Here is a 25,140-nt window from a genome sequence, read left to right as displayed (position 1 = left end):
AAACAAAACAAAAAATATTTGTCTTATTCTTATGCTGTGTGCATGCAAGTTTATTTCACACTTACATTAAAATGCAAATGCATTTACACAGTAACAATTAAAGAAGGCATTAATGCCAAGTGTATGTGAGCTTCTGCTTTGACTGGCTGCTTTGGGAAAAGCAATGGGATGCAAGGGACATCAGTTTTTAAGTTAGAAATCAGAAGCAATAGACAAGAGCAGTCAGTCAGAAGGATATGCAATTTACACTAAATAATAGCATATTAAGCATAAACTTAACTAACGTACCAAGTGTTGTTTACCTTTTTGATGGTTTTTAGGATACATTTTAGTGTAAGTACACTAACACTAGTCAAAACTGTAAGCACGATTACAATGGATCATAAGACCAGCGGTTTTCATGAAAGAAACTACAAATATATGTACAAATCTGATCCCTCCTCCAGGGCAGCAGGTGGCGGTAATGCGCAATAGGATAACATGTAGGTCAAGTGCGTTAAAAAAACACTAAAGGAAGAGAAAAGGTCCATTCACTGTTGTTGTCGCCTCTTGCCTCTCTTTATAATTTTGCCAATGAAGGCGATGTTGGGCGCAGCTTGGGCGCAATGTTTTAACCAAAAATATATTGGTATCATGAAAGTATAAGGACTTGAACGACTTCGGTTGTTCACCTACTTCGTGATATGTCTGCAGCGATGCTGAGGTAAAACTGCGGACTGAAATGCGCTTGTCTACTGGAGAGTATAATAGCGAGCTAGCTTAGCAACTAGCAAGCTGTAGCAGCTAACAGCTAATTAGCTAGTGTGATACCATAGATACAGATAATTCTAGTTTAGTTAGCTGCTAATTTAAACTAAGTATTGTTAACATGGCTAAAACAGCATGTACAGCCATGTGCATTGAAATACGTGTTTTCTTGACTTCTCAGAGGTGACGTAACGTTAAAGCTATCCTATTTTTCCATAGCTATTATTATTAATGCTACATTTAAGATAACTAGCTACGTTAATGCTAGTGAGAGCTGAAAGTAACCAGCGTTTCCCTAGGTTTGTGGAAGACTAATTACACGTATTTGGCGGTGGGTGTGGGGGTCCACCCCCAAGAAAATGTTACGTATTTTACAGTGTTGGGCAAATTACTTTTAAAAAAGTAATTAGTTACAGTTACTTCTTTCAAAAAGTAACTAAATTAGTTACTCAGTTACAAATTATAAAAGTAACTAGTTACTTCAGAAAGTAACTATTGCGTTACTTTCAAGTACATTTTTAAATGCTCAAATGTGACCCCACCTCCAGCCCTCTTTAACGGAACTTAAAATACATGTGCATGTTCAATTATTTATGATAAATCTGAATGTTATAATGAAATGGACACGTAATACAATACATTATTAACAGAAACAAAGTACACAAATCTAAACTATTTTATTGTTGCTGTGAGACTAGCCTCCATTCAAATGCCATGTATTGTAGATATTATGTTTATATAGTGGATCGATACAAATAACACAATAGATGTTTTGGAACATTTGATATTTATTGCCCCTAAGAAGGCTACTTTTGGATTATTTGGGCTCGCCATACCTATCTCTCGTTGACTGACTCGCTTGTGTTATTCGTTGTGTGTCTAACTATGCGTGCTTTTTCGAACACACGCCCAACTCTACCTCTGATTGGCTTACCATGAAATTTTACTCAACCTAAGCCAATCGTCAGCATTTATGCACTTGTCTCGTCCAAGGAAGAACAGTAAAAAAAGTCTTTGCCTCTCGGCTCAGAGATCTAGTTGGTCTGATGAAAAAAACAGCTTCAATTATAGTAACGCGCCGCGTTTTTTGGCAGTAACGGTAACGGCGTTATTAAGATGGGAAGAGTAATCAATTACTCGTTACTGAAAAAAGTAACGCTGTTATTTATAACGCCGTTATTCCCATCACTGGTATTTTGACAAAATATATCTGTGTACAAAAAGTTGTAATAACTAAATGGCACCCCAAAAGCTTAAAGACAAAACTTGCTAAAGAAGTCCATTGGTGACCAACTACAACATTAGTACTGCTATAAGTCCTACCTTCGTTATAATGGTGGTAATCTTTTAGGCTGTAGTTTTTGGTGCCTGTTTGTAGGTGGGTCTTATGAGGGCCCAGAAGACCAGATTGAGTAAGTGCCTTTCCCCAATTGAGATGATGCAGCTTTACAGACCAAAATTATGGGGCGTTCTGGTAGTTTTTCTAAGAAAATTTCTAAGTCAAGTTACTTCAAAAGTTCATCACTAGTAAGTTGCCCTCAAAAGTCAACAAAGTACCACAACTCACAATACCCAAGTTTACAATATGAGTTTTGATGTTTCACTTCAACACATGATGGATTACCACACATGCACAATACACTGTAGGGTACATAGAGCTTTAGAGTTTAGAAGAAGAAGAAAATACTTTATTATTCGTCGCATACATACAATACAATGTAGTGAAATTCAAACTCTGCATTTAACCCATCCTAAGCATTAGGATGTGGACAACCACATACAGCGTCCAGGGAGCAACTTGGGGTTCAGTGTTTTCCTCGAGAGCACTGACGTGGCAGACATTAGGTTGTGTCCTGCAGAGTAGATCGAAAGCTGAATTGCTTTAGATGTTGAATGGGATTTGAGTTGATGTTTAATAGAATCTTGGGTGATAAATAGTTGATTTAACAAAATTCACTTCTTATTACTAATGCTAACAAGGTATATTAATCAGGATTTTTAACAAACAATCTGGTTAACAATCTAGCAGCTTGTAACTGTCAAGTTTACCATAACCATGTTCTTTTTCCTTGACTGTAGCACTACTACCAGCAAGCTGAATGTATTGGTCAACAAGCTGCACGAGTACATGGCTCATTCTACTCTTGAGGACAGCAATGGCACACCAACCTCAGAGGATGCTGATGGTACAGCTTTTTATTAATTTATTCGTGAGTGATGGAAAAATTCACTTCATATTTACATGCTTTCTAAACATATTTAACGGATATTCTTTTTACAGGTCTGACAAACAGGAGCTGTTCTGTGGGAAACTCAACAGAGCATGCTGCAACAAAGGTAACAGAATATTGTTGGTGTTATGTCAGAATCAGAAATAGTTCATTGCCAAGTATGTTTGCGTAAACAAGGAATTTGTTGATGACGGTTTATTCACAAAACTCATAGTCTCCTAGAATGAAATTGTTTGCATAAACAAAGATCTGGTTTGGATGAGTCATTACAATGTATATCCGATTAATAAATTAACAGTTTGGAAAAGTGTTTTTTCTCCTCTTTTTTGGCGGGCCAGTAAAAATATACAAGGGGCCAGTAAAACCCTGATCTACAGTGGGTAATGTTGGATACTGCTACCAGTGACAACTAAATGAATAAACTGTCTTGCTTTGTAGGCTGGAGTGGATACCAAAAACTCAAGAAGGTGAGTCGGTATTTCATTTATACCCTTCCTCCTCTTTCACTGTCCAAGTATGACGCCAACCTGTGCAGAATGTTGCTATGCTCTGGAGCTTACTTTACTTAATTTTTTACTGATATTACAGAAAACCATCTGTTGTCATAAAGCATTCTGGGCTCGATGAATCTGGGGACTCAAGTGCAAGTGAGGACTTGGATTTACCAGTCAACGCAAATGGTCACCCTGATATCACTAGATTGCCAAAAGGTAGGTCTTAACATTTTCGTATCATAATTCCCTTATTTACTCTGCCTCATAACTTTTCTGCGCAAATTGTAGTGCAACATTTTGGATTGGTGTCCATTATGTTTAATTGCAGTCTTAGATACAAAATTGGTCTTGTAAATCTTGGGGAATGTCTTGGGCTATAACACTTAATCTACCGATAAGAGTTTTGTCTGTTGTCTTTGCTGAGCTCTCAAGTACCTGTATGTGTTTTTAGTCTTGCTTGTTTTTAGTCTGCAAGACAGAAAAAAAACATGTAGGTTGACACAAATCAGTTTTTATTTATTTTAATTTATTTATAAATGAATGAAATATTTAGTTCTGTCCCCAGCTTTCAATTATGATTACATATTTAATATTGAGGAAATATCTTAGACTTATTGGTGCTATGTTTTTTTTTTTTTAAACAGGCACTGTACTGGTGAGGCCTGAAGCTGTTGATAATGGAAGAGATGACTTCAGGGGTCCTGAGTTTCGCAGCCGGAAATCGGGCGTACTTTCGAGAAGACGTGGAGGTCAGTCACTACTGGTTGATATTGTAATAACGTTGCACTCTCACTTCATGATTACTCAGGCAGTCGTTTCTTCAAGTGCTTCACTCCTACTTTGCACTGCTTAGAGCAAGTTTTTGTATGTTGGTCAGGGCACTCACATCTTTTAAACAGCCCATCAAGCCATTATTATAATCATTTTGTTGCTAATGACAGAATGTGCTTTCATAGGAGTTGAGCACATGGGAATTGTCAGTTGCACCGCATGTGGCCGACAAGTTAACCACTTCCAGAGAGATTCCTTTTATCGACATCCAGCTCTGAAAGTACTTATTTGCAAGGTAAGTCTGCTTATTTCAGAAACAAATTCTCAATTTTCTCTGACCTTTAAGTCATTATTAATATGTAATAATAATATACCTGTATTCAATTTTCATCAACATGTACATCTAAAGCTGGAGTTTAATTGAAATGGCAATCATGATATAGGTTACAGACAAGCTCAGGTCTTAAGGGCCTGGTGCCGGATTTCCGGCGTATGACTATTTTAGAAAATTAAATAAATTAAAAAGTCCACATGAGATTTGTTTTTGATGCGCTGGGTTTAACTAGTCATCAAACTTCCACCCACCAATAAAACGAGTTCTAGCCAATCAGATGCAAAGTAGGGTGGATGTTTGCCAAAAAGCGAGAGTGCGATTTGGTCTCTGTGGTAACGCGGCTAAAAAAAAAATGGAGGCAAAGTCTATCAAACTTGGAGCATGTAGATATAGCTTTAGTTGAGAAAGGAGTTCAAAGCAAATAGTGCTGGGCATGAATAGAGGACAAGAGGAAAAGGGTGGAGATGGGAGGCCGTTTAGCACTTGGTGCCTCAAATTGAGGGAGCCGGGTGCTTGCTTCTGCAGCCTATGTTCAAGGAAGGTACTGTACGGCAGCAGCGGTAAGAAAGTGCTTGCTAGTCGTTAGATGCTAGTCACAAAGCTTCGGTCCGTGCATTCTGTTATACGAGTAAGTTACCGGTGTCGTGCCAAGGCGTGTCAAGGAGTTTAACTGTTACTGTTACAGAGGGGATACACAAAATATCAGGCTGTTTTTCACCTGATATAATGTGTATCCCCTCTGTAACTTTTGCTAGAGAACAGCAGACATCTCCATATTATCTCATGTTGTTTATTGTGACCTGGTTAATACAGAAAATAACAAACATGATGACAGGACAGACCCTTTGCATGTTAGGGGAGGGGATACACATTATATCAGGTGAAAAACAGTCTGATATTTTGTGTATCCCCTCTGTAACTTATATGGTAGACAGGTGAACAAAGCGGTTAATTGAAAAGCCATATTAAACTAAATTAAAACAGAAATCACGTTAGAGGGCAGGGAGGGACGGGTTAGCAAAGGCGAGGAAAGAATATTGTTCATAAACCTGCATGACTCACATAGATAGGCCTATCAGTCGGCCTATGTAGCTAAGGTGCATGTCAATATGGAACTTTGGAAAACACTGTCTTTAAACAATTCACATGTTGCCTTAATGTAACAAGACAAGACAAATAAACATATTTATGTAGATAAATGAGACCCTTGTTACTATGGAAAACCCTGTCGAGTCTTCCACGTCGCTATTTGTTCCATTTAAGAGGTGAATTCGAAGTGCAGCAGTTAAACTCCGCTCTGAGTGCACGCGCGCTCCTGCGTCCAGGGAATACAAATCCTGGCGGGGATAAGTACCTTGGTACAACACCGGCAACGGTTACCGCTGCGACTGCGCCTTCACTGATCGACTGTGTTTGTGATGAAAAACAATACGTGTGTGCACGTTCATAGCGGAACACTATTTGTCATTAACGATGGCCACTGTGTAAAAGCTATCTGAAGCCCAAAATGCCTTGACAAAGCTGTCTTTTTGGAATTAGCATGTCAGGTATTTAAACATAACGGCCTTGTCCCAGAGTTTAGACGTCTAGCTATATGAAAAGCTAAACAATGCAAAGTTTTTAATAAATGTACATGAAGCAACTAATGTCAACTTGGACAAAATCATGAATGTACTAATTCGCTTTTTTGATGATGACCTGGCCAAAGTAACAACACAACATCTAGAAAGTGTTGTTTTCACAATGAGTCATTGTAAGATTATGATATTATTGCAATATGTAAATCTACATTGACTCTTAATTTAAAATATGTGTGGAAGAAATAAAACTTGATCCAAAGCTTTTTACTTCTTAAAATTATTACTTTTATTATTGTGTAATGTAAGAAGGACTTTAACTGTTTTACCAGTCAAATTAACTTTAATGAGTGCATATTGAAACATTACACTGTGACATTCTTCAAACCTTTTTTTGCCAGTCTTGCTACAAGTATTACTTAAGTGATGACATCAGTAAGGATGGAGATGGAATGGATGAGCAATGCAGGTATGATTTGTTGTATTTGATATTTTAACTGAAACATAAACATTTCCCATAACGTACTTTGTACTAAGCTTTTATCTACTGTATTTATCTCTTTTCTCCCTCATGCAGATGGTGTGCTGAAGGAGGCAACTTGATCTGTTGTGACTTCTGTAGTAATGCATTCTGCAAGAAGTGTATTCTAAGAAATTTAGGAAGGAAGGAGCTGTCTGGCATCTTGGAGAGCAAATGGTACTGCTATGTGTGTAGCCCGGAGCCCCTTTTTGACCTGGTGGTGGCCTGTGACAGTGTCCTCGAGAACATGGCGCATCTGTGGTATCAGCAGCGCAAGAAGAACCGAGTAGAGCCGGAGAAATCTGAACTTTATCACATGTTGCCACACTTACCTCAAAACATTCCTTTGGATACATGGGATCACACTGGTATGGATGGTAATGTGGTGTTCAACTATAACGCACTGCAGATTTCTAAGAATCTTACCAAAAAGGCCAAACATTTAGTGGACTCAACAAACATCTTAAACCGGACATTTGTCAATTTCATTCATACTGTGACAACTAACAAGCATACACCTGCTGTTCGCAATCTGTACTTGAACTCCTTTTTGTCAGTAGTTAAAGGTTTGCGAAAATCACTTGCAGCACTCGAGGATAGCCTTAAGGAAGAATTCAGTGACCTGGATGTCATGAGCTGTTGGCAAAAGTTATTTAGTGATGACTTTGATGCACAACCTGTAACAGAAGCAGATGCAGATATCTCTGATGAAAGATGCTTGAGTGACTTGCAGAAATTGGCAGCTGAACATTTGGAAGATTATGATTCTGACTCCAAGGGCTGCACAGATGGGAGAACTGCACATGCCTGCACTGGTGAAAACATGGATTCAGATTTAAATGAAGCCAGACAGAGTGCCCAAAAGATTGGCCCGAAGCCTTCTGAAAGCGGTTTCAACATGACTAAAAAACTAGTAGTAAAACTTACTCCTGTACCAATGGAGCAGGGGCCATCCTCTGATGCTCTGAAGATAGAGATGGACATCCACATAAACGATAAGAAGTCAGAGGTAAAGGATGTATCGGAAGATGAAGAGACAGGTGTTGTAGGTGCTAAAGCTGACAGCAAGATGAGCAACGACAACTCTAGTGCATCTCTACACCCAGAAGAGGAACAAGGCAATAGACGATCTCCTCGCGTGAAGACGACACCTTTGCGTCGACCAAGTGATGTCAAGGCCAAAACGTCTCGTTCTGCAGCAGACAGTGACAGTGACTCTGACCCTGAGGAAACCTCCAGCACAGTACCAGCCAAAAACACAGAAGAACAAAGTCTGAGCAGAGCAAGAGACGACTCTGACTCAGATGAAGTCCCTGCAGCTCTGCTTGAGCGAGCAGCTATGACACAAAGCTCTGATGAGCCCCAGAGTGATGAGAATGGCGGAGAAGCATCAACTAAGGTGGCCAAGAAATGTCTCTTCTGGCTCACTAAGAACACACCAATCTCACCGGAGAAGATGCGCTGCAAACGTAAGATGCTGGACCGTTCCCCCGAGTCTGACTCAAGTAACAGAAGAGTAAAATCTCGAAGAGAAAGTGGGACAGATTCCTCTAGTGATGATGTGGACTCGCAGAAGAAAATTAAACACTTGAATACGCTGAGGCCAATAGGGAAGTCTCACCTTGTCAAAAGAGAGGATCAAGATGTGGCTAGAAAGCAGAGTAGCATACAGGCTGGAAAGTCTAAGGCTAAAACTCGTCGGAAAGCAATGGAGTCGTCATCGTCCACAAGCGAAGATGAAGATGACGACGACGATGACTTTGGGAGTGAAGGAAGTGATCAGAAGATGAAGCCAATCACTGAAGATGTGGCTTTACTTGGAGCAGCAGCGTTCCACCAATCTTCAGGTGAGTCTTTATATTTATTATTATATATCTAGATCTACAGTTTATCTTGTCAATAGTTATTGGTGAATATTTTCTAGTTTCTTCACACCTCTATGACAGTAAACTGAATATCTTTTAAGTTGTGGACTTAACAAGACATTTGAGGGCGTCATATAGGGCTTTGGAAAACACTGACATTTTTCACCATTTTCTGACATTTTATAGATTTATTGACGAAATATTCAACAGATTAATCGACAATTAAAGATAATCCTTAGTTGCAGCTCTTAAATTATGTTATTTCTCTGTTGAAACAACTTTTCCTAAAACGGCAATTTATGTTTTGTCTGAAACAGCAATTTATGTTTCTGATTTTGTGTTTTTGTAGGAGATGAGGAGCAATCTGGGCCCTCGTGGGCGGCAGCAGAAGAAGATGATGATCCAGAAAATAGGTATGGTTCAAAAAGCCAAGATGTAGAGTTTGTAAAACACCTTAGGTGTGGAAGAAAGGTAACTTCGAATCCAAAACTCTGTGCAAAATCTAGCAACACCTATGTCATTAAGACTCAATTGCAGTCTATTCAAACAAGACCTAAACGTAGCTGCAGCAGAACTCCAGCAATCAAATACACATTCTAGAGATACACTGTGAAGCATACAGCCCACATTATGATGCACTGAGCTGAACCTGCCTAGAACAGACCTGTGAAGGATAAGCAACGTACTCTGCTTTTCTATATCTTTTTTTTTTTTTTACTTGTATTCCTTTTCATTTTGTTAATACAGAACACACATAGAATGCTTGTCTACGTTTTATTTAGTGTGCAACCCAGTATACATGTAAACGCTTGAGAAACATTTTACTTACATTTTAACCTTTACTTTATTATTGCCATTAGATTTTATACCTTGTGTTATTTCACCGTCCTACTATGCTGATACATAAGGGGAAACCTTGTAATTGACCCACTTCCCACTTGGAGAGGTCTGAGAATACATTTGAACAATGACTGCAACTTATTTTGCCTTACAGCTCAGCCTGTTTTCAATGACAGTATTTGAACATATTTAGAAGTTTTTGAACTAGAGGTTTTGAGTCTACTCTTCAGTGTTATTACAGAATGCACAAAGAACTGTTGTCCTCCAATGAGCAGCACTGTTGACTTAATTATTTACAGGTGAAGTATAACGTTTGAAACATGCCTGACAGATTATCTGCACCCATTTACATTTCAAAAATAAAATTATATTATTATATAAATTATATAATTATTATTATTTTTTAATCAACCAAAAGTTGTAAGCATGTCATAAAACTTTTATGCTTCACCTTGAAATCTTTTTTTTCTTGATATTATTACTTTTTAATTTACTCTACATAAATCACAGTTGTGGTTAGATGAGTTAATTGACCTAATTATAAGATGGCAAGAGTATTGTTTGTTAAGATATCTTATATAATGTACCTGGCTCTGTAAATGCGCTTTAGCTTTATGTTATTCAGCTTTTCAGTTCTTTTAGGCACAAAAGTTAAATTCCTGTTGCAGTCAGTGGTAATTCTGGCCACAAAATATATTTAGTAATTCCTCTACCAAAATGGTAATGACTTGAGCTTGACCTAATATCTGCGTTTTCATGAATGGGTTATATTTGATGCCAGTGTTAAATACATTATTTCGGAGTCTCATTTATTACTTTGTTTTGAAAAAGACTAATGATGGTATCATGAACACCTGTAAATCTCAGGATCTTTCATAGGGCTACTCTCACGGGCTACTCTTACTGTCCAACTGACACAAATTGGAAAATTGTGTAAGCATAGAACATGTCTCTGGTAATAAACACCCACAGTCTCACCCAAAACACCATAAACCCTGATTACATTCTTTTTAACTGATGTCGAGTTTTATAATATATAAATCATGGTATACACCAATGGCCAATTGCAAATATGATTTGAGGTGCATGTCAATTGACATTCCTTATTTGATTAAGTAGTGCTTTGCAGTCGTATATTTAAGGCATCAACATCAAGGCTTTGGTATTTACACTCGGTCACCATGATGAATAATACATTTTATTGTGACATAATAATTCTGTCATGTAGTCTCTAACTAGTTCACACGCAAGTTACTAGCTCTGGAGTAACTTGCATGTGAACTAGTTTTAACTGCAGTTCCAGAAACCACAAATTACCCACAATCACACCTAATGTAGTTTGGTGCAGGCTTTATGGCAGATTGACACTTACTGGAAGCCTTGAGTGCTCATTTATGCCATTGAATTATTTCAGAGCATGCATTTGACACATTTAGTGCATTGCTGGCTTTATTGACTATGTCACAGGTCTCAAGTAAAAGTTATAAACATGAGACCCAGGTGCTGTTTTTCAAAATTATCTCAATGACCAGATGATATTAGTCACATTCTAAATATTTGGGCTGTGATGGGTGGAGCTGTGGTTCTTCTTTTCTTTTGATTGTTATCATATTGCTGCAACTATTCCCATAACACACTAATGCAGCACTAACTAGGTATTGTCTGTATCTTTTAGTGTTATAATATTTGAAATACAGATACACCTTTTCAAAGTGCTGTTGCAGCTTGGGGACATGCACTTTTGCATATATGAATATATATGAATATGCTATAGTAGTGATAAGAAGGCTGAGATCTAGGGCTGCTCGATTATGGGGAAAAAATATAATCACGATTATTTCGGTCAATATTGAAATCACGATAATTTAACATGATTACTCGTTGACTTCTGGAAAGATGTTGCAATTATTGAACTTAAAAAACAGTGCAAAAAGTTACATAAATCAACACTAAAAAAACACATACAACTGTGAAATTTGCCTGATTACTTTTCCTATTTAAACTTAATTTTTTTAATTCAGAGCACAAGAGAAAATAAGTTTACTTGCAAAACATAATGAGCTAAATAATAGTTTTCTCGATTATTCTGTTTTTGTGATCATTAGGACCCAAAATCATAAACACTATTAAATTTTGATTACTTGCACAGCCCTACTGAGATCTTTCAGTGTCCCCTACCAAATTCTTTTTTTTTTTTTTTTTACTTGTAGATTTAAGAGATGGTGTCATTTTTGTTTCTCTGACAGTGCTGCTTTCATAGATATTCTCTTAAAGGGTTGACTCAGTCAAATTACAAAGGGATATTTTTCCACCGCTGTTCATCTAGTAGTATCTAACCATGCACACAGTCTCGGTTTCATCTGCTGAGGTTTTGAGATTCCCGACAGCACCCCCAGTACAATGGAGGTGATTTAAATTTTGTTATTGCTGCTCAAGGCAAACCCCTGAGGAACAGGGCAGGGTTTGTGCAAATATTTTGGCATCGAAATTGAAGGTCATGTGACATGTTCTGACCTAGAGAGAATCTTCAGTCGTAAAACAATGAAGAAAATCTACTGTCATATGCATTCATAAATGAATACAAGTGGCCATCCCAGCCAGCATGTGTGTGATATGTGCCCAGTAAAACTGGATCCGGTTATTATAATGCATCAATACTCAAAGCACTGAGGAATAACGTTTGAAAAACTTTTTCCAGATACAATGACCTGGTTAATCTAAATAATTTACAGTCCTCGCTGTCAACAGCGTTCAGCGGAAACACACCAGCGTTTATGTACGTTTTACCCCACTTTCTATACACAGTATACATTACTGCTGACCATTTTCTAAAGCATACTGTAGCTTTTAAAACTGAAGAATACATTTGTACTGTATTTAAACTTGCAGAGACCTAAAGGCATAGTTTGAATCTTTTGAATTGGGGTTGTATGAGGTACTTATTCATAGTCAGTTTATCATCTACAGTAGATGTCGGTTGGCACTCCCCCAGTTTGGAGAAGCAGACAGGAATCCTGACACGGAAGCTAAGCAATGCACTGCTGTGGACGGGGGCAGCAGCTAAACTTATTTTAGGCACCTAAAAAGGCCCGCCTAAAAAATAATCTATGTTAGTGTACCCTATATTTAAAATATTTTCACTGCTTTACCTTGCCGCCAAACCGTTCCTAACGATGGGGAACTGAAGCCGTTCTATCGCTCTCTTCAAAGCCACCACACTAATTTAGACATAACGGTAATTTTACCTTGCAGAAAACAGAAGGTGCTGGTCTACTGCTGCCACGATCAGTTAGTATGTTTGTTAGTTTTGTGTCATGCAAGGTTGAATTTCTGTTTTTGTCAAAGGATTCAGGTGGCTTTGAAGAGCGCATTGATGTACACAACGGCTGTCTGATGACAAGGTAAAGTGGTGAAAATATTCTAAATATAGCGTACACTTAAAAAGGAGATTTCTTTAGGTGGCCTTTTTCATAGTTCACTAAAACACGTTTTGCTGATGCCCCCCCGTCCACAGCAGTACATTGCTTATCTTCCGTGTCGGGGCTCCTTTCTGCTTCTCCAGACTGGGCGTACCGACTGACATCAACTGTACGTAATACACTGACTATCGATAATTGCCTCAATCAACCACACTTCAAAATATCTGAACTATCCCTTTAAACACTGCTTGACAGGTGAACAAGCTTTTGCATTTTGCTAAAGCAATCCAGATAAAAACAATTTGTGTTAAAAAGCCTTATGGGTCAGTGCTTTCAAATGTAATGGGAACATTGTATATCTGAGAATTGAGAGTGGGCTATGAAACAACTATTGTAATGCAAAAAGCGACCAAATTCAAATTGTGCCTTTAATGACATCCATGTTTGTTTCTCATGTTTTTTCCAGGTCGGATTTTCTGACAGCACAGCAGTGAATGCAGTGCTGTTAGGCAACAATCAGTTAAAACTGGGATATTGTAGCCTCCTATCGGCACCAACCCATTTTTTTTTAAAGTCTGTTTTTAGCTGTAGTTATAGCACAACTTTGGTTGGAAAATGGTCAGCAGAAATGTAAAGTTTACATTGTTAGTAGTTAGTGGACTAAAACATGAAAAGTACTGTTTTATTTAATTAAAATCCACACTGCATGCGAATACCAATGGCGATAATGCCAAATTCACGTGTGGGTGCATGTTATTTTCCTCAGTGTTTTTCTGTTTCGTCTTTTTTTCCCCGTTTTAGCATGTCAAATGAGATCCAAGGCTCTGGCCTGTTACTGCCGCTGTCGTCTGGCATTGCTATTCTGTAATACGTCTTTTACAATAAACTCTCATTGGACATTGGATTTAACGCCAGTCAAAATGGCAGTTATCCTTTCTGCAGTGACCTGCATTGACAACCCGCTTGGAGATCAGGATCGGACCTGTGTATGTAATGCACGTTGCTGGGTGAGAAAGGGTGAATGCGGGATGGACAAATGACCAGAGAGTAGACGAACTCGAGCCAGACCCATGTAAGCTGTTTGACTCTTGGTTATCATGTTTAACTACATGTCAGCCCCGTGTTGGGAAATGCGCATCGAACACAGGTAGATGTAGAAGGGGGTTTAAGAGGGTAAATAATTGCACGTACTAATGAGTGTTTAAAACCCAATATGGTATTAAAACCATGAACATTTTACAGTTTGAAAACATGTTTATCATGAACTGTATCAGATTATGTGCATACTGTCCTCATTTTTGAAACATAATGCTCCACTGGAGTATAAAGGGGTTAAAAACAGTTGAAATTACATTTCATTCTGAGTAAATATGTACAGACTTTGTTAGTAATTTTGTGTGTTTTGTGTCCCACACGCTGTCTTTAACACAATATTAATTGGCTAATAGTACCAGAGGAGCATGCCACCTTACAGCCAGTTCCGTTTGTGTTCAAAAAGACTGTAGTTCAACTGCAAGCTGTCACGATTGGTATACCTAGAGATCAATGTAACTTTTATTTTCACATGAAAAAAACCCTGAAAAATGTCTGTCAGACTTGAACAAGCAACATTGTAGGAAATAAATTAAAAGTATCCTTCCCCATTAACCAAAGGAGAATAAACTAAGTATATGTCGTTCTGTTTTTTCCTGTAAAGAGTACTTGTAATAAATTCTTACTCTTCAAAATGTCTGTGTATCATTTCTCTCTTTCTCTCTTCTGCTTTTATTTTAAATGCATGTCCTGCAGTGATGTAGCAGTTTGTTTAATTTGTCTGTGACTTGATGAGCAGAGCATTATATTGGCACATCAGTTCAAGACTTTATTGTTGGTTAATGTGGATTGAACAATGGTGACTTCCTAAAGATGTGTGATTGTGATGTGATTAGCTTTAGAATCAATTTCTCAGGTCAAGGAGAATTTGCACCTAACCAGCACGAATGAATGATTTTGTTAAATTTTCAAGTTCCAGCTGTTACTACATTTAATTATGATTTTGCTATGAAGTATAACAATTTCCAGCTGAAGACAATGTTACTGATCATGAAATGAACCTCCGGTACCTTTTCCTTCTTTTCCACTTTTGAAAGAATCGCTAAGAAAATGCTATTGGCTGAAATCAAAGCCAACTTCTCCTCGGGCGAAGATATGTCTTCGGATGAGGAAACGCAGGAGGATGAATCTGACTCGGAGGGTGAGAAGGAGTTCAAACAAGGCAATAAGGATAATGAAACGGATGAAAATGGTAAGTATTTTTTTTACGTAGCACATGTTTTTGCTTTCCGCTTGTGCATCTTTTCTATAAGCACACATTCTTGCCCAGTTTTAGTCCTATTGATCAATAGTGGAATTCGATATTTGTACTTTACAACCAAAGTTGTGACAATTGGAAAGTTACCTTTTGTGAATTATAAAAGGGGGGAAAATGATATCTCTGCTGCAGGAGAAGACCTGACATCAGAGTCATCTGACACCACGTGTGATGGGCTCAACTCCAGACACCATCTTCTCCGCCACAAGCTAACCTTAGATGAGGGAACACCAAGTGACAAGGCCGAGAGTGACGTAGGAAAGCCGGAAAGCAAGCGAAAGGCCAGCAGCAAACACCTGGGCTGTAAGGACATGTCTAACATTAGAAACTGAGCTGTCTGAACAGGAAGTACCTACTTTGCTCTAATGTCTGACTTTGATTTCTGTTAAGCCGATAGTGAAAGTGATGGTGACAGTAACGAGTCTGAGCCAGAAGATCTTGGGATGAGCGAGGAGCTGAGTCAGTCCGAGGATGAGGCCGGTGAAGACGGACTTAAAAGGTGCATTCATTTTAGCTGCCATTGTTAACATCAAAAACAGTAGATCAGGTAGAGTTACTGTTAGTCAGCAAACTGACTCAGTGATGTCTGTTCTGCAGCAATATCTATTTAAAAATCTGCTATCCGTGTCAGCCACCATTTGCTACTGGTCATAATAGACCAAGTAAGGTGATAGCAGCAATGCTTATGCATTCAAAGTTTAATTTGTAAGAGAATGAACGTGCTATGCCTTTTATTAAAAGTTACACAGTCTGTCTTTAAAATGTTAAGTAATATGGAAGAACACATGAACATACAGTATTGTTTGCCTTCACTCAATACAACATGAACACCTGGATAATATACAGTAATGCAATCAAATACAAATGCATTATTTAATTAATGTTGCTGTCTGAAAAACCCAATGCATTGTCTGTCTATCACACACACACTTCAGTATATGTTAAGTACATAGTTAATTTTCATATCTGATTCTCTCCTCTTTTTAGCTCCAGATTATCCAGTAAAGAGAAGGAGGCATCGCGTAGTTATGAAAAGAAGATAGTGCCCTGCATTTGGTTGTCTGACTCCAGCAGTGAAAAGGTAACGGCTGATGTTATAACTATTATTTATTATTCTTATCTGCATCTGCTCATCTCTAATGCCTTAAACTTGGGAGTTGGCTCTGGTGTCTAATGGTCATATCGCTTGTTGAATCTTTCTGTATTTGAGCAGAGTGATAAAGAGGATGGAGATGAGAACAGCGACAGTAAAGGCACCCCAAAAGGACGCAAAAAGATCCGGGATATCATTGAAGATGAAAATCTCCGTGCTGAGACCCAGGAAGCCCTCAGAGAGGAGGAGGAGAGACGCCAACGGTTGGCAGAAAGGAAACAACAGATGGAGGACAGGAGAGAGGTAAAATAAACTGCACTGTCGATGAACAATGGATATTTGCAGTAGTTTAAACGCATTTCTGCAGCAGGACTTGCTCATTAGATGCTATATCCATGTTGATAAATGACAATAAGCACAGTGCATAAAAGTTTTGTCGCTGACAGTAGCACTATTTGGGGGGCTTTCCAAGCGGAGGAGCAAACAGACAAAATGCTGACTGGTGGCATTGTTTTCCAGACAATTGATGGAAAAGATGAGCTGTCTCAAGTAGCATGTCCCATCACCACCAAGCTGATTCTGGATCAAGATGAGGAAACCAAGAATCCTCTTGTTCAGGTGCACAGGAACCTGGTGACGAGACTGAAGCCTCACCAGGTGGACGGTTAGTTTGTGCTCTCTTGTCACTCACACTGAAGAGGACATTGCTTTACTATTATGCACTATACAGGCATGTTGACGGCAGCATTAGTTAATACAGTTGAGTCTTACTTTCCTTGTGTTCTTTATTCTTCCAAAAGGAGTCCAGTTTATTTGGGACAGTTGCTGTGAGTCTGTGAAGAAAGCCAACTCCTCCCCTGGAACAGGCTGTATACTGGCACACTGCATGGGCCTGGGGAAGACTCTGCAGGTGACACATATCCAACTCCAATATTCTTGTTTGCTTTGATTTATCCAAGGCAAATTAATACACAAAACTTTTATAGATATTGCTAGCTGCACAAAATCCCAAAGTGCACCATAAAATGAATTGTGTTAAACATGTTATATTATGTTTTTGTGTTTGCTGTATGCACATCACCTATCTCAAACTATGCTTTATTGTCTGTGGTCAATTGTCTATGCTTCATACTCATGGCTGTTATTTTATAGGTGGTAACTTTCCTCCACACGGTGCTGCTGTCAGAGAACCTGAAATTCAGAAGGGCCCTGGTCGTGTGTCCACTTAATACTATCCTCAACTGGGTCAGCGAGTTCAAGAAATGGCAAAACAACATGGGACAGGATAAAGTGACAGTATGAAAAATCATAAATGGGCAATACTACAATTTGTGCCTCAAATGCTTTATGCCTTGCACTTTGCCTAATGTGTACAAACCCACAAATATGTTACAGGTTACAGAACTGGCTACAAAAAAGCATCCTGCAGAACGACTCAGGGCTCTGCAGCGGTGGCAGAGCGACGGGGGTGTTATGATAATGGGGTATGAGATGTACCGCATCCTGTCACAAGCCCAGAAAATGAATGAGGAGTGCAAGAAAGAGTTACAGAGCATACTGGTGGATCCAGGTACAGTAACTCTGCAATGGCATGATATTATTAAAATGTTTTCTGTTTTTTGTGTTATTGCGTCGTCGCTCATTGAAACGGTTTTGATCTGAAGCTGTCTTCTCTCAATATTTCTTTAATTTTTTTTTTTTTACAGGTCCAGACTTTGTGGTTTGTGACGAGGGACACATCCTGCGCAACGAAGTGACCAAAATCTCCAAATCTTTAAATGCCATCAAGACCCAACGAAGAGTGGTGCTAACTGGCACGCCACTACAAAACAACCTAAATGAGTGTACGTCTGCACCACTACGTCATATTAAATCTTGCCATGAGATCACATTTTGCTCGACAGTATTTTGAATATAAGTCAAGGACAGAGTTATAAGGAATTTGCAATGTTTTTCTATTTCACATACTGAATGAATGTATGACAATATATATACATGTTATATATATATATATACAGTCATGTGAAAAAATTAGGACACCCATGCTAAAGTTGACTAAAAAGAGGAATAAAAAAATCATCTTTTGCAAATTGATCTTAATGCCTTAAAAAATAATTTAAAAAATGAGGAAAAATCCAACCTTTAAGGACACCAATTTTCTTTCTGAATGAATAATGTATCGTAAATAAATAAATGTTCTTCCTTAAAATACAGGGGGCATAAGTCAGTACACCCCTAAGTTAAATTCCCATAGAGGCAGGCAGATTTTTATTGTTAAAGGCCAGTTATTTCATGGATCCAGGATACTATGCATCCTGATAAAGTTCCCTTGGCCTTTGGAATTAAAATAGCCCCACATCATCACATACCCTTCACCATACCTAGAGACTGGCATGGGGTACTTTCCATAAAATCATCTCTCAATGCAAATCAAACCAGCTATTAGGCTAACTGAAATAAAACCATGCCAATCTCTCTTTAATTCCAAAGGCCAAGGGAACTTTATCAGGATGCATAGTATCCTGGATCCATGAAATAACTGGCCTTTAAAAATAAAAATCTGCCTGCCTCTATGGGAATTTAACATAGGGGTGTACTTACTTATGCCCCCTGTATTTTAAGGAAGAACATTTATTTATTTACGATACATTATTCATTCACAAACAAAATTGGTGTCCTTAAAGGTTGGATTATACCTCATTTTTTTAATTAAGGCATTAAGATCAATTTCCAAAAGATGAGTTTTTAATTCCTCTTTTTAGTCAACTTTAGCATGGGTGTCCTAATTTTTTCACATGACTGTATATATATATATATATATATATATATATAGTACCAGCAAGTCTACTTGAAATACATTACCCAGCATTTCTAGATATTTCAAAAACACAAAATCAGATGTCATTCATGACCCAAAACTGCACTACTCTGACTAGATCTAAGTGAGGAAATTAAGTGTAGGCATGATGTTTTGACAGATATTTCATCCATCCATCCATCTTCCATCTTCATCCGCTTATCCGGGGTCGGGTCGCGGATGTTTTGACAGATATTTCAATATAAAAAAAAAACTCTTCATATTGACAGACCACATTTTACTTCCACAGATCACTGCATGGTCAATTTCATCAAGAAGAATCTACTGGGCTCACTGAACGAATTCCGAAACCGTTTCATCAACCCCATACAGAACGGTCAATGTGCTGACTCCACATCAAGAGACGTCCGAATCATGAAGAAGCGAGCACATGTGCTTCATGCAATGTTGGTCGGGTGTGTCCAGGTAAAGAAAAAGAAAACACTGTCTGTATAAGCACATTCAGTTTTGTTTTATGTTCCAGCTCTCACAACACTGTGTTCATCTTCTTTTTTAGAGAAGAGATTACTCAGAGTTAACTCAGTTTCTGCCTCCTAAATACGAGTATGTGCTGGCAGTGAGGGTTTCACCACTTCAGTATACGTTGTATCGCTACTACCTCGACCACGTCACCAGTAAGACACTCTCTTCACATTTTCACTGTAAGGAATGAAGATATACAGTAATCACAGCTGTAGAAGAATCTAAATGTTATGAAGGAAAGGTGAAATCGCACCATTTGAGTTTGTTAGCAGAATTTAAGTTATTTTGCTCTTCTGTGACTTGACAATGTTCTTCCTGACTTCTGTTCCAGTGTAAAAATTATTGTTTTTAATTGTCACATATATAGACTATTTTCCCAATTTTGAAGCTTATTCCTAGATTCCTATATTGGGGTCCTAGAGAGAACAATTTTAGTTAAGTAAAGCCTCGCAAATGTGTGACATTTACTCATATTGTAACTTATATAACTCACTGACAATCAAATCCCTAAATCATCATCAGTAATGTTGTTGTATGTAGAGATTTCGATCAAATTTGGGGTTTCGCTGACGTACGACCATCTTAAGTACATGCATGTTTTTTTCAGGTATGGGCTCCATGACTAACAGAGCAACGGGGAGGATTGGAGCAAACCTGTTCAAGGACTTTCAGGTGCTCAGCAGAATTTGGACTCATCCCTGGTGCCTTCAGCTCAGCTTCATCAGCAAAGAAAACAAGGTTAGAAAATCCCCTTAAATGCATGTTGATTTCTTATTAGTCCAACAGTGTGTTAAGAGTTTAACATTTTAACACATTTTCAGTTCACACTTAACTGGATTTTCATAACAGGGATATTTTGAAAAGAAGAGAATTAAAGCGGCAGCTCTGCTGAGAAAAGAAGAAACCGCTGTGGTTGAGTGGTAAGACCTAAGACTATGTTGATAATCACACTCTGCTTTAACAAAATATTTTCACCTCCTTTGTTTCTCATTAAATCTAGTGGTTTATGAACATTTTTAGATTTTGTGAGCTTTTATGTGCCTTTGAAAGCCATGTTCAGTCAGTTAAATTATGTATTCCTGTAATTCTAGACAAATAAATGTGCAAAACATTCCAAAAAAAGGTATTGTGTAGATTGGTGTCACACAATGCATCAACTTTGTGAAATAAAGAAAGATAGGTGCTTTCTGAAGTTTCAGTTACACTGCAACATTATGTTATGATGATTTTATTTATATACTTTTTATGCACTTTTCTTGCCTGATGTAGTGGACTGAGAGAGAACAAAGGAAAAGAGGGGCATACCGATGACCGCAATACAGCAGTTATTGTTGGTGAGTCCAAGACCCTCCAGCAGTGGAAGGTATTAAGGCTCCATTTGTCACCAATACTCCAGCCCTGTAGTTTGCACACTAATGTACTTTGTCCTATGTCATATTCTGTGTAGGAAAGAAAGCAACCATCAGCTCGAAGTCTCAGAGTCTAGATGAGGGCTGGTTCAAGAATCTGCTGACTGAAGAAGATGCCAAAATCCTGGAGCACTCGGGGAAGATGGTGCTCCTGTTTGAAATCCTCAGAATGGCTGAAGACCTGAACGATAAAGTGTATGTTTTTTTGTTTTTTTTTCTAATCTGAAGCAAATTTAAACAGAAAGACTGTCAGTGGTCTATCAAGATGGTGACTGGTCCTCACATCTAACCAAATCTATTTTTTCATTTTTAGGCTTGTGTTCAGTCAGTCGTTGATCTCATTAGATCTAATTGAGGATTTCCTCAAGACTTTTCACCATGCCAGATACCCATCCTCATTCAAAGGTATTCTGTTTATGGCAAATATTAATTGATTTAGAAAATGTCCTCCTTGAATGTACTGTCATTTAGATTTTTGTGCTTTATTGTTCTCACAGCGGGTAGCTGGATTAAAAACCTTGACTACTATCGTCTTGATGGTTCCACCAGTGCTCCACTAAGGAAGAAATGGGCAGATCAGTTCAATAATGCCAGCAATGATCGGTACAGATGATCTAACTGTTATTCCAATCTTTCTAAATATATTGATTGTTTTAATAAACTTTAATAAGATCCAGACAGAATGTTTCACTGTGACATGACAAAGTTCCTCTTCCGATTGCATTTTATTGATCTTTATTTTAGCGGCCGATTGTTTCTCATCTCAACAAGAGCCGGCTCACTTGGCATCAACCTCGTTGCTGCCAACCGGGTCATCATCTTTGACGCCTCATGGAATCCCTCATATGACATACAGAGCATATACAGGGTGTACCGCTTCGGTCAGCTCAAACAAGTGTTTGTGTACCGCTTCTTGGCTCAGGTAAAGTCACTAGTCTTCATTTATATCTAAAACGTGAGGGTTTTGATAAACATAAGAGGAAAAGTGTTAATTTTAGTAAATAACTGATGCTACTGTTTAACAATACCACGGCAACATTTTATGTAAAAAACAAACTGCACAAAATTACACGCTTGACATATGTGATACAGACTGTAATCTAAGTCAAACAAGCTGTTGTGCATTCTAGTTTTAAAAGAGTTAATCTGTCTCTTTACAGTTTGTAACTGGCTGCACAGTGCCTGGAATAGTTGCTTATTTATTTTTTTAAGTTTTAACAAGTAGGGATTTTGCAGCGAATACAGCTATCATCTATTGTCTGAAAATAACCAATTAAACAGAACTTTGTTAGCATTGTGTTTTTGGGACAAAATGCAAGTCTTCTTGAGCTTCACTATTTGTACCTTAAGTCAGATCAATTTGAGGGTTCAAATGAATTGATTGATGATTAATTGATTGATGGAATAGGAGTAAAGACATTCCATTCTGCTACATACATTTATGTTAATTTTGTTCTGACTCTCCCAATCTTTGCTTTTTTTTCCTTGAGGAATACTGGATTATTTTTTATTTTTTTGTGGTCAGTATAAGATCTCCCGGAGCTGCTGTATTTCTGTTGGACTTATATACCTTTCAGTCCTGTTTATTATTGCGGTCATTTTCATCTCCAGGGCACCATGGAGGAGAAGATCTATGATCGCCAGGTGACCAAGCAGTCTTTGTCCTATCGAGTGGTGGATCAGCAGCAGATTGAGAGGCACTTCACCCTTTTTGAACTGACTGAACTTTACGTGTTTGAGCCAGACCTGCTGGGCGACCCAAACTCTAAGAAAAGCAAAAGAACAACCCCTGTTTTGCCAAAGGTGCCTTTATGTTCAGGTTCTTCGATGCCATGTAAAAATTACACACAGCTCTCTGAAAAGGGCTTACACAATGGATTTGCAGTATCGAATGACTTTTTGTGTCCGTCTCTCAGGATAAGGTCCTAGCACAGCTATTACAAACCTGTAAAGACCAGATAGTGTCTTTCCACGAGCATGAATCTCTGCTGGACCATAAACAAGAAGAGGAGCTCAGTGAGGCAGAACGCAAAGATGCCTGGGCTGAGTACGAGGCCGAGGTAAAGAGCCGATCACTGCAAGGCATTAATTATCATTAACAGGCCTCTATTAAAACTGCATGCCCTAGACTTTGCAGTGTTTTACATTATAACTATGTGCTTACTGTATGTAAATATGTGTCTTCCAGTCTACCAACCCTCCACCCAGCTCAAGCCTAAACAGCTTGGATACGAAGACCAATGAACAGCTAATGGTATACATAAGTATCATTTTCTAAATTCTTTTCTTAAAATTGCTGCTAGTGTTTGTTTGAACACATTCCATAAAAAAAAGGTCTTTGCAGGAATTGCTGAACAGCAGCAGAGCAAATGTAGCGGAGGCCTTTAAGGCAACGCAGAGGACGACGTCTCCCACTATCGAGGATTACATATTACGAGTGGTGAGTGGCATTAAGGTCTCGTGGTAAAAGGAAGGATTTAAAATTAGGGTACATTTTTTAATGTGATGAAAACAAACTTACAACAGCTAATTAAGGTCATATTTGACACCTACCATGTTTTTAAAAAAAATATGATTATATAGCATGTTCATAATCATAAATGTATCTTTCCGAATGCCCTCCTTTTTATTGTTAACTCCACACATGCTGTGGAGTTAATAAAATACATTGCAGCACATTACTTTGCAGATAACAGATGATGCAAATGGCTCACGATATCGATCTTATGTTACAGTGAAAGATGTAATGTAAGATGAAAGTACAGTGAAAATTGAATGAAAGTAAGTGTTAATGACTGATATTGTTTGAGGGGTGCATTGGTAAAGGGTTGTTTTAGATTTGTATATTGGTTTGGAGGGGTTTAGAAATGGCAGGACTCATTTGTATGTTGATTCATAACAGGTAAAAAGAAATCTTATGTTACAGTTAAAGATCAGTTGTTCAGAATATTCTTTCTACCTTCTGTGTGTAACCATTTATTTATTTATGTTACAGTGGCAACAGTATCCTCAGCTGCCTGAGGACACGGTTAAGACCAAAGCTAAAATTTGGAAAGTGTCTGATGAGAAGGAGAAGGAACGTAGACAGGCCTTTTATCGAGACATTTTTGCACAGCAACAAACGGTAAGTAATTTTTACGTGTGTGCGCGTACGTATATACATAAATGTACAAATAGCCATTATCATGTTTCATCCCCCCCCCCGTAGCTTACACATAGCATTCGGGCCATACTGAAGAATCGAAGGATTCAAGTGAAGAAGCCGACCATGACCACTGTGACCCAGCCTGGACAGACTTGAAGAAAATCATGTTTTGGTTGGAAAACAAAATGATGCCTCTCCTCTTTATCACTGCTCTTGAATGTATGTTTAACAATATGGAAAAAGTTGAGTCTGAGCTCTTATATCATTAAAACAGCATACCAGCAGCACATTATCAGATGTTATAGAACTTTATTTCCATTTCTTAGGATTTCAAGTAATGTAATTTCAGTTGCAATGTTCAGGTGTACTAACCATGTTGTTTTGTAACTTCTCAAGCACTTTAACTAACACCTAGTTAGGTTTAACAAATGTCTTTTATTAAGAGTTTGCAAAAGAAACGAGTTGTTCAACTGCTTCATACCAAAAACTTCTTGAGTCCGAACATCAATTTGATGGTGTACTGTACCTGCAGCCTTACTGTACCTGCCTTACTGTTTAACCTCAATGTTTTTCTATTGAATTGTGTTTAACATTGTATGGGTTTGTTTCCAGTTGTTATAATTATGTAATAAATTGACAAAACTGAAAGTGGTTCTTATTTTTAAATTTGTGTGCGTTTGTGAACCAGCAACAAGATTCAGGCCATGACAGAGATGGAAAGATCTGTTAAAAGAGATCAAAGTTTTAACAGTGAGAATATCTGTTCAGTGTTATAAACACTTACAAAAAGTCCTCTCAGTTGTGCAGGACAATGAAACTGTAAGGGAACAACTTATTTTTTCAAGAATATCCTCAGAAATTGTGTGCATATGTAGCTTAAATGCTGTTAATGTGTGTATCTCGCTACAGTGTCGGTCATGGCATAAGCCAACATAACTCTCCCTTCTGAGTTTCCAAGTAGAAAGAGAACAGCTGTTCAGCCACTGAGTTGTTCCCCTGAGAGGA

General features: G+C 38.2%; 1 protein-coding gene across 1 annotated transcript; it reads left to right on the top strand.

Moving 5' to 3' along the window:
• Positions 1-528: 528 nt before the first annotated feature.
• LOC144528314 (transcriptional regulator ATRX-like) lies at positions 529-24,900 on the top strand. Its single transcript, XM_078266850.1, has 35 exons — positions 529-703; positions 2,827-2,933; positions 3,029-3,084; positions 3,417-3,445; positions 3,567-3,688; positions 4,117-4,221; positions 4,429-4,538; positions 6,556-6,623; positions 6,732-8,521; positions 8,889-8,952; positions 14,928-15,082; positions 15,281-15,451; positions 15,539-15,647; positions 16,136-16,229; positions 16,362-16,544; positions 16,761-16,905; positions 17,042-17,151; positions 17,394-17,537; positions 17,637-17,811; positions 17,948-18,085; positions 19,349-19,524; positions 19,616-19,733; positions 20,189-20,319; positions 20,431-20,501; positions 20,851-20,915; positions 21,029-21,185; positions 21,304-21,395; positions 21,488-21,593; positions 21,735-21,912; positions 22,602-22,793; positions 22,907-23,050; positions 23,179-23,244; positions 23,335-23,430; positions 23,986-24,114; positions 24,199-24,900. Exons 1-35 carry the CDS (start codon positions 684-686, stop codon positions 24,289-24,291), a joined length of 5,709 nt encoding a protein of 1,902 aa, XP_078122976.1. The 5' UTR covers positions 529-683; the 3' UTR covers positions 24,292-24,900.
• The last annotated feature ends 240 nt before the right edge of the window (positions 24,901-25,140 follow it).

Source organism: Sander vitreus, chromosome 13 (genome assembly GCF_031162955.1).
Source record: "Sander vitreus isolate 19-12246 chromosome 13, sanVit1, whole genome shotgun sequence".
In the NCBI taxonomy this organism is placed as follows: Eukaryota; Metazoa; Chordata; class Actinopteri; order Perciformes; family Percidae; genus Sander; species Sander vitreus.
Note: the sequence above shows the minus strand (reverse complement) of the source record. Positions and strands in the feature narration are given on the sequence as shown.

Coding starts and splice junctions, on each gene's coding strand:
- LOC144528314 (XM_078266850.1), top strand. CDS start 684: ATGTCTGCAGCGATGCTGAG. Junction 17,152..17,393: donor GCCTGGGGAAGACTCTGCAG/GTGACACATATC, acceptor GTTATTTTATAG/GTGGTAACTTTCCTCCACAC. Junction 23,245..23,334: donor AGACCAATGAACAGCTAATG/GTATACATAAGT, acceptor AGGTCTTTGCAG/GAATTGCTGAACAGCAGCAG.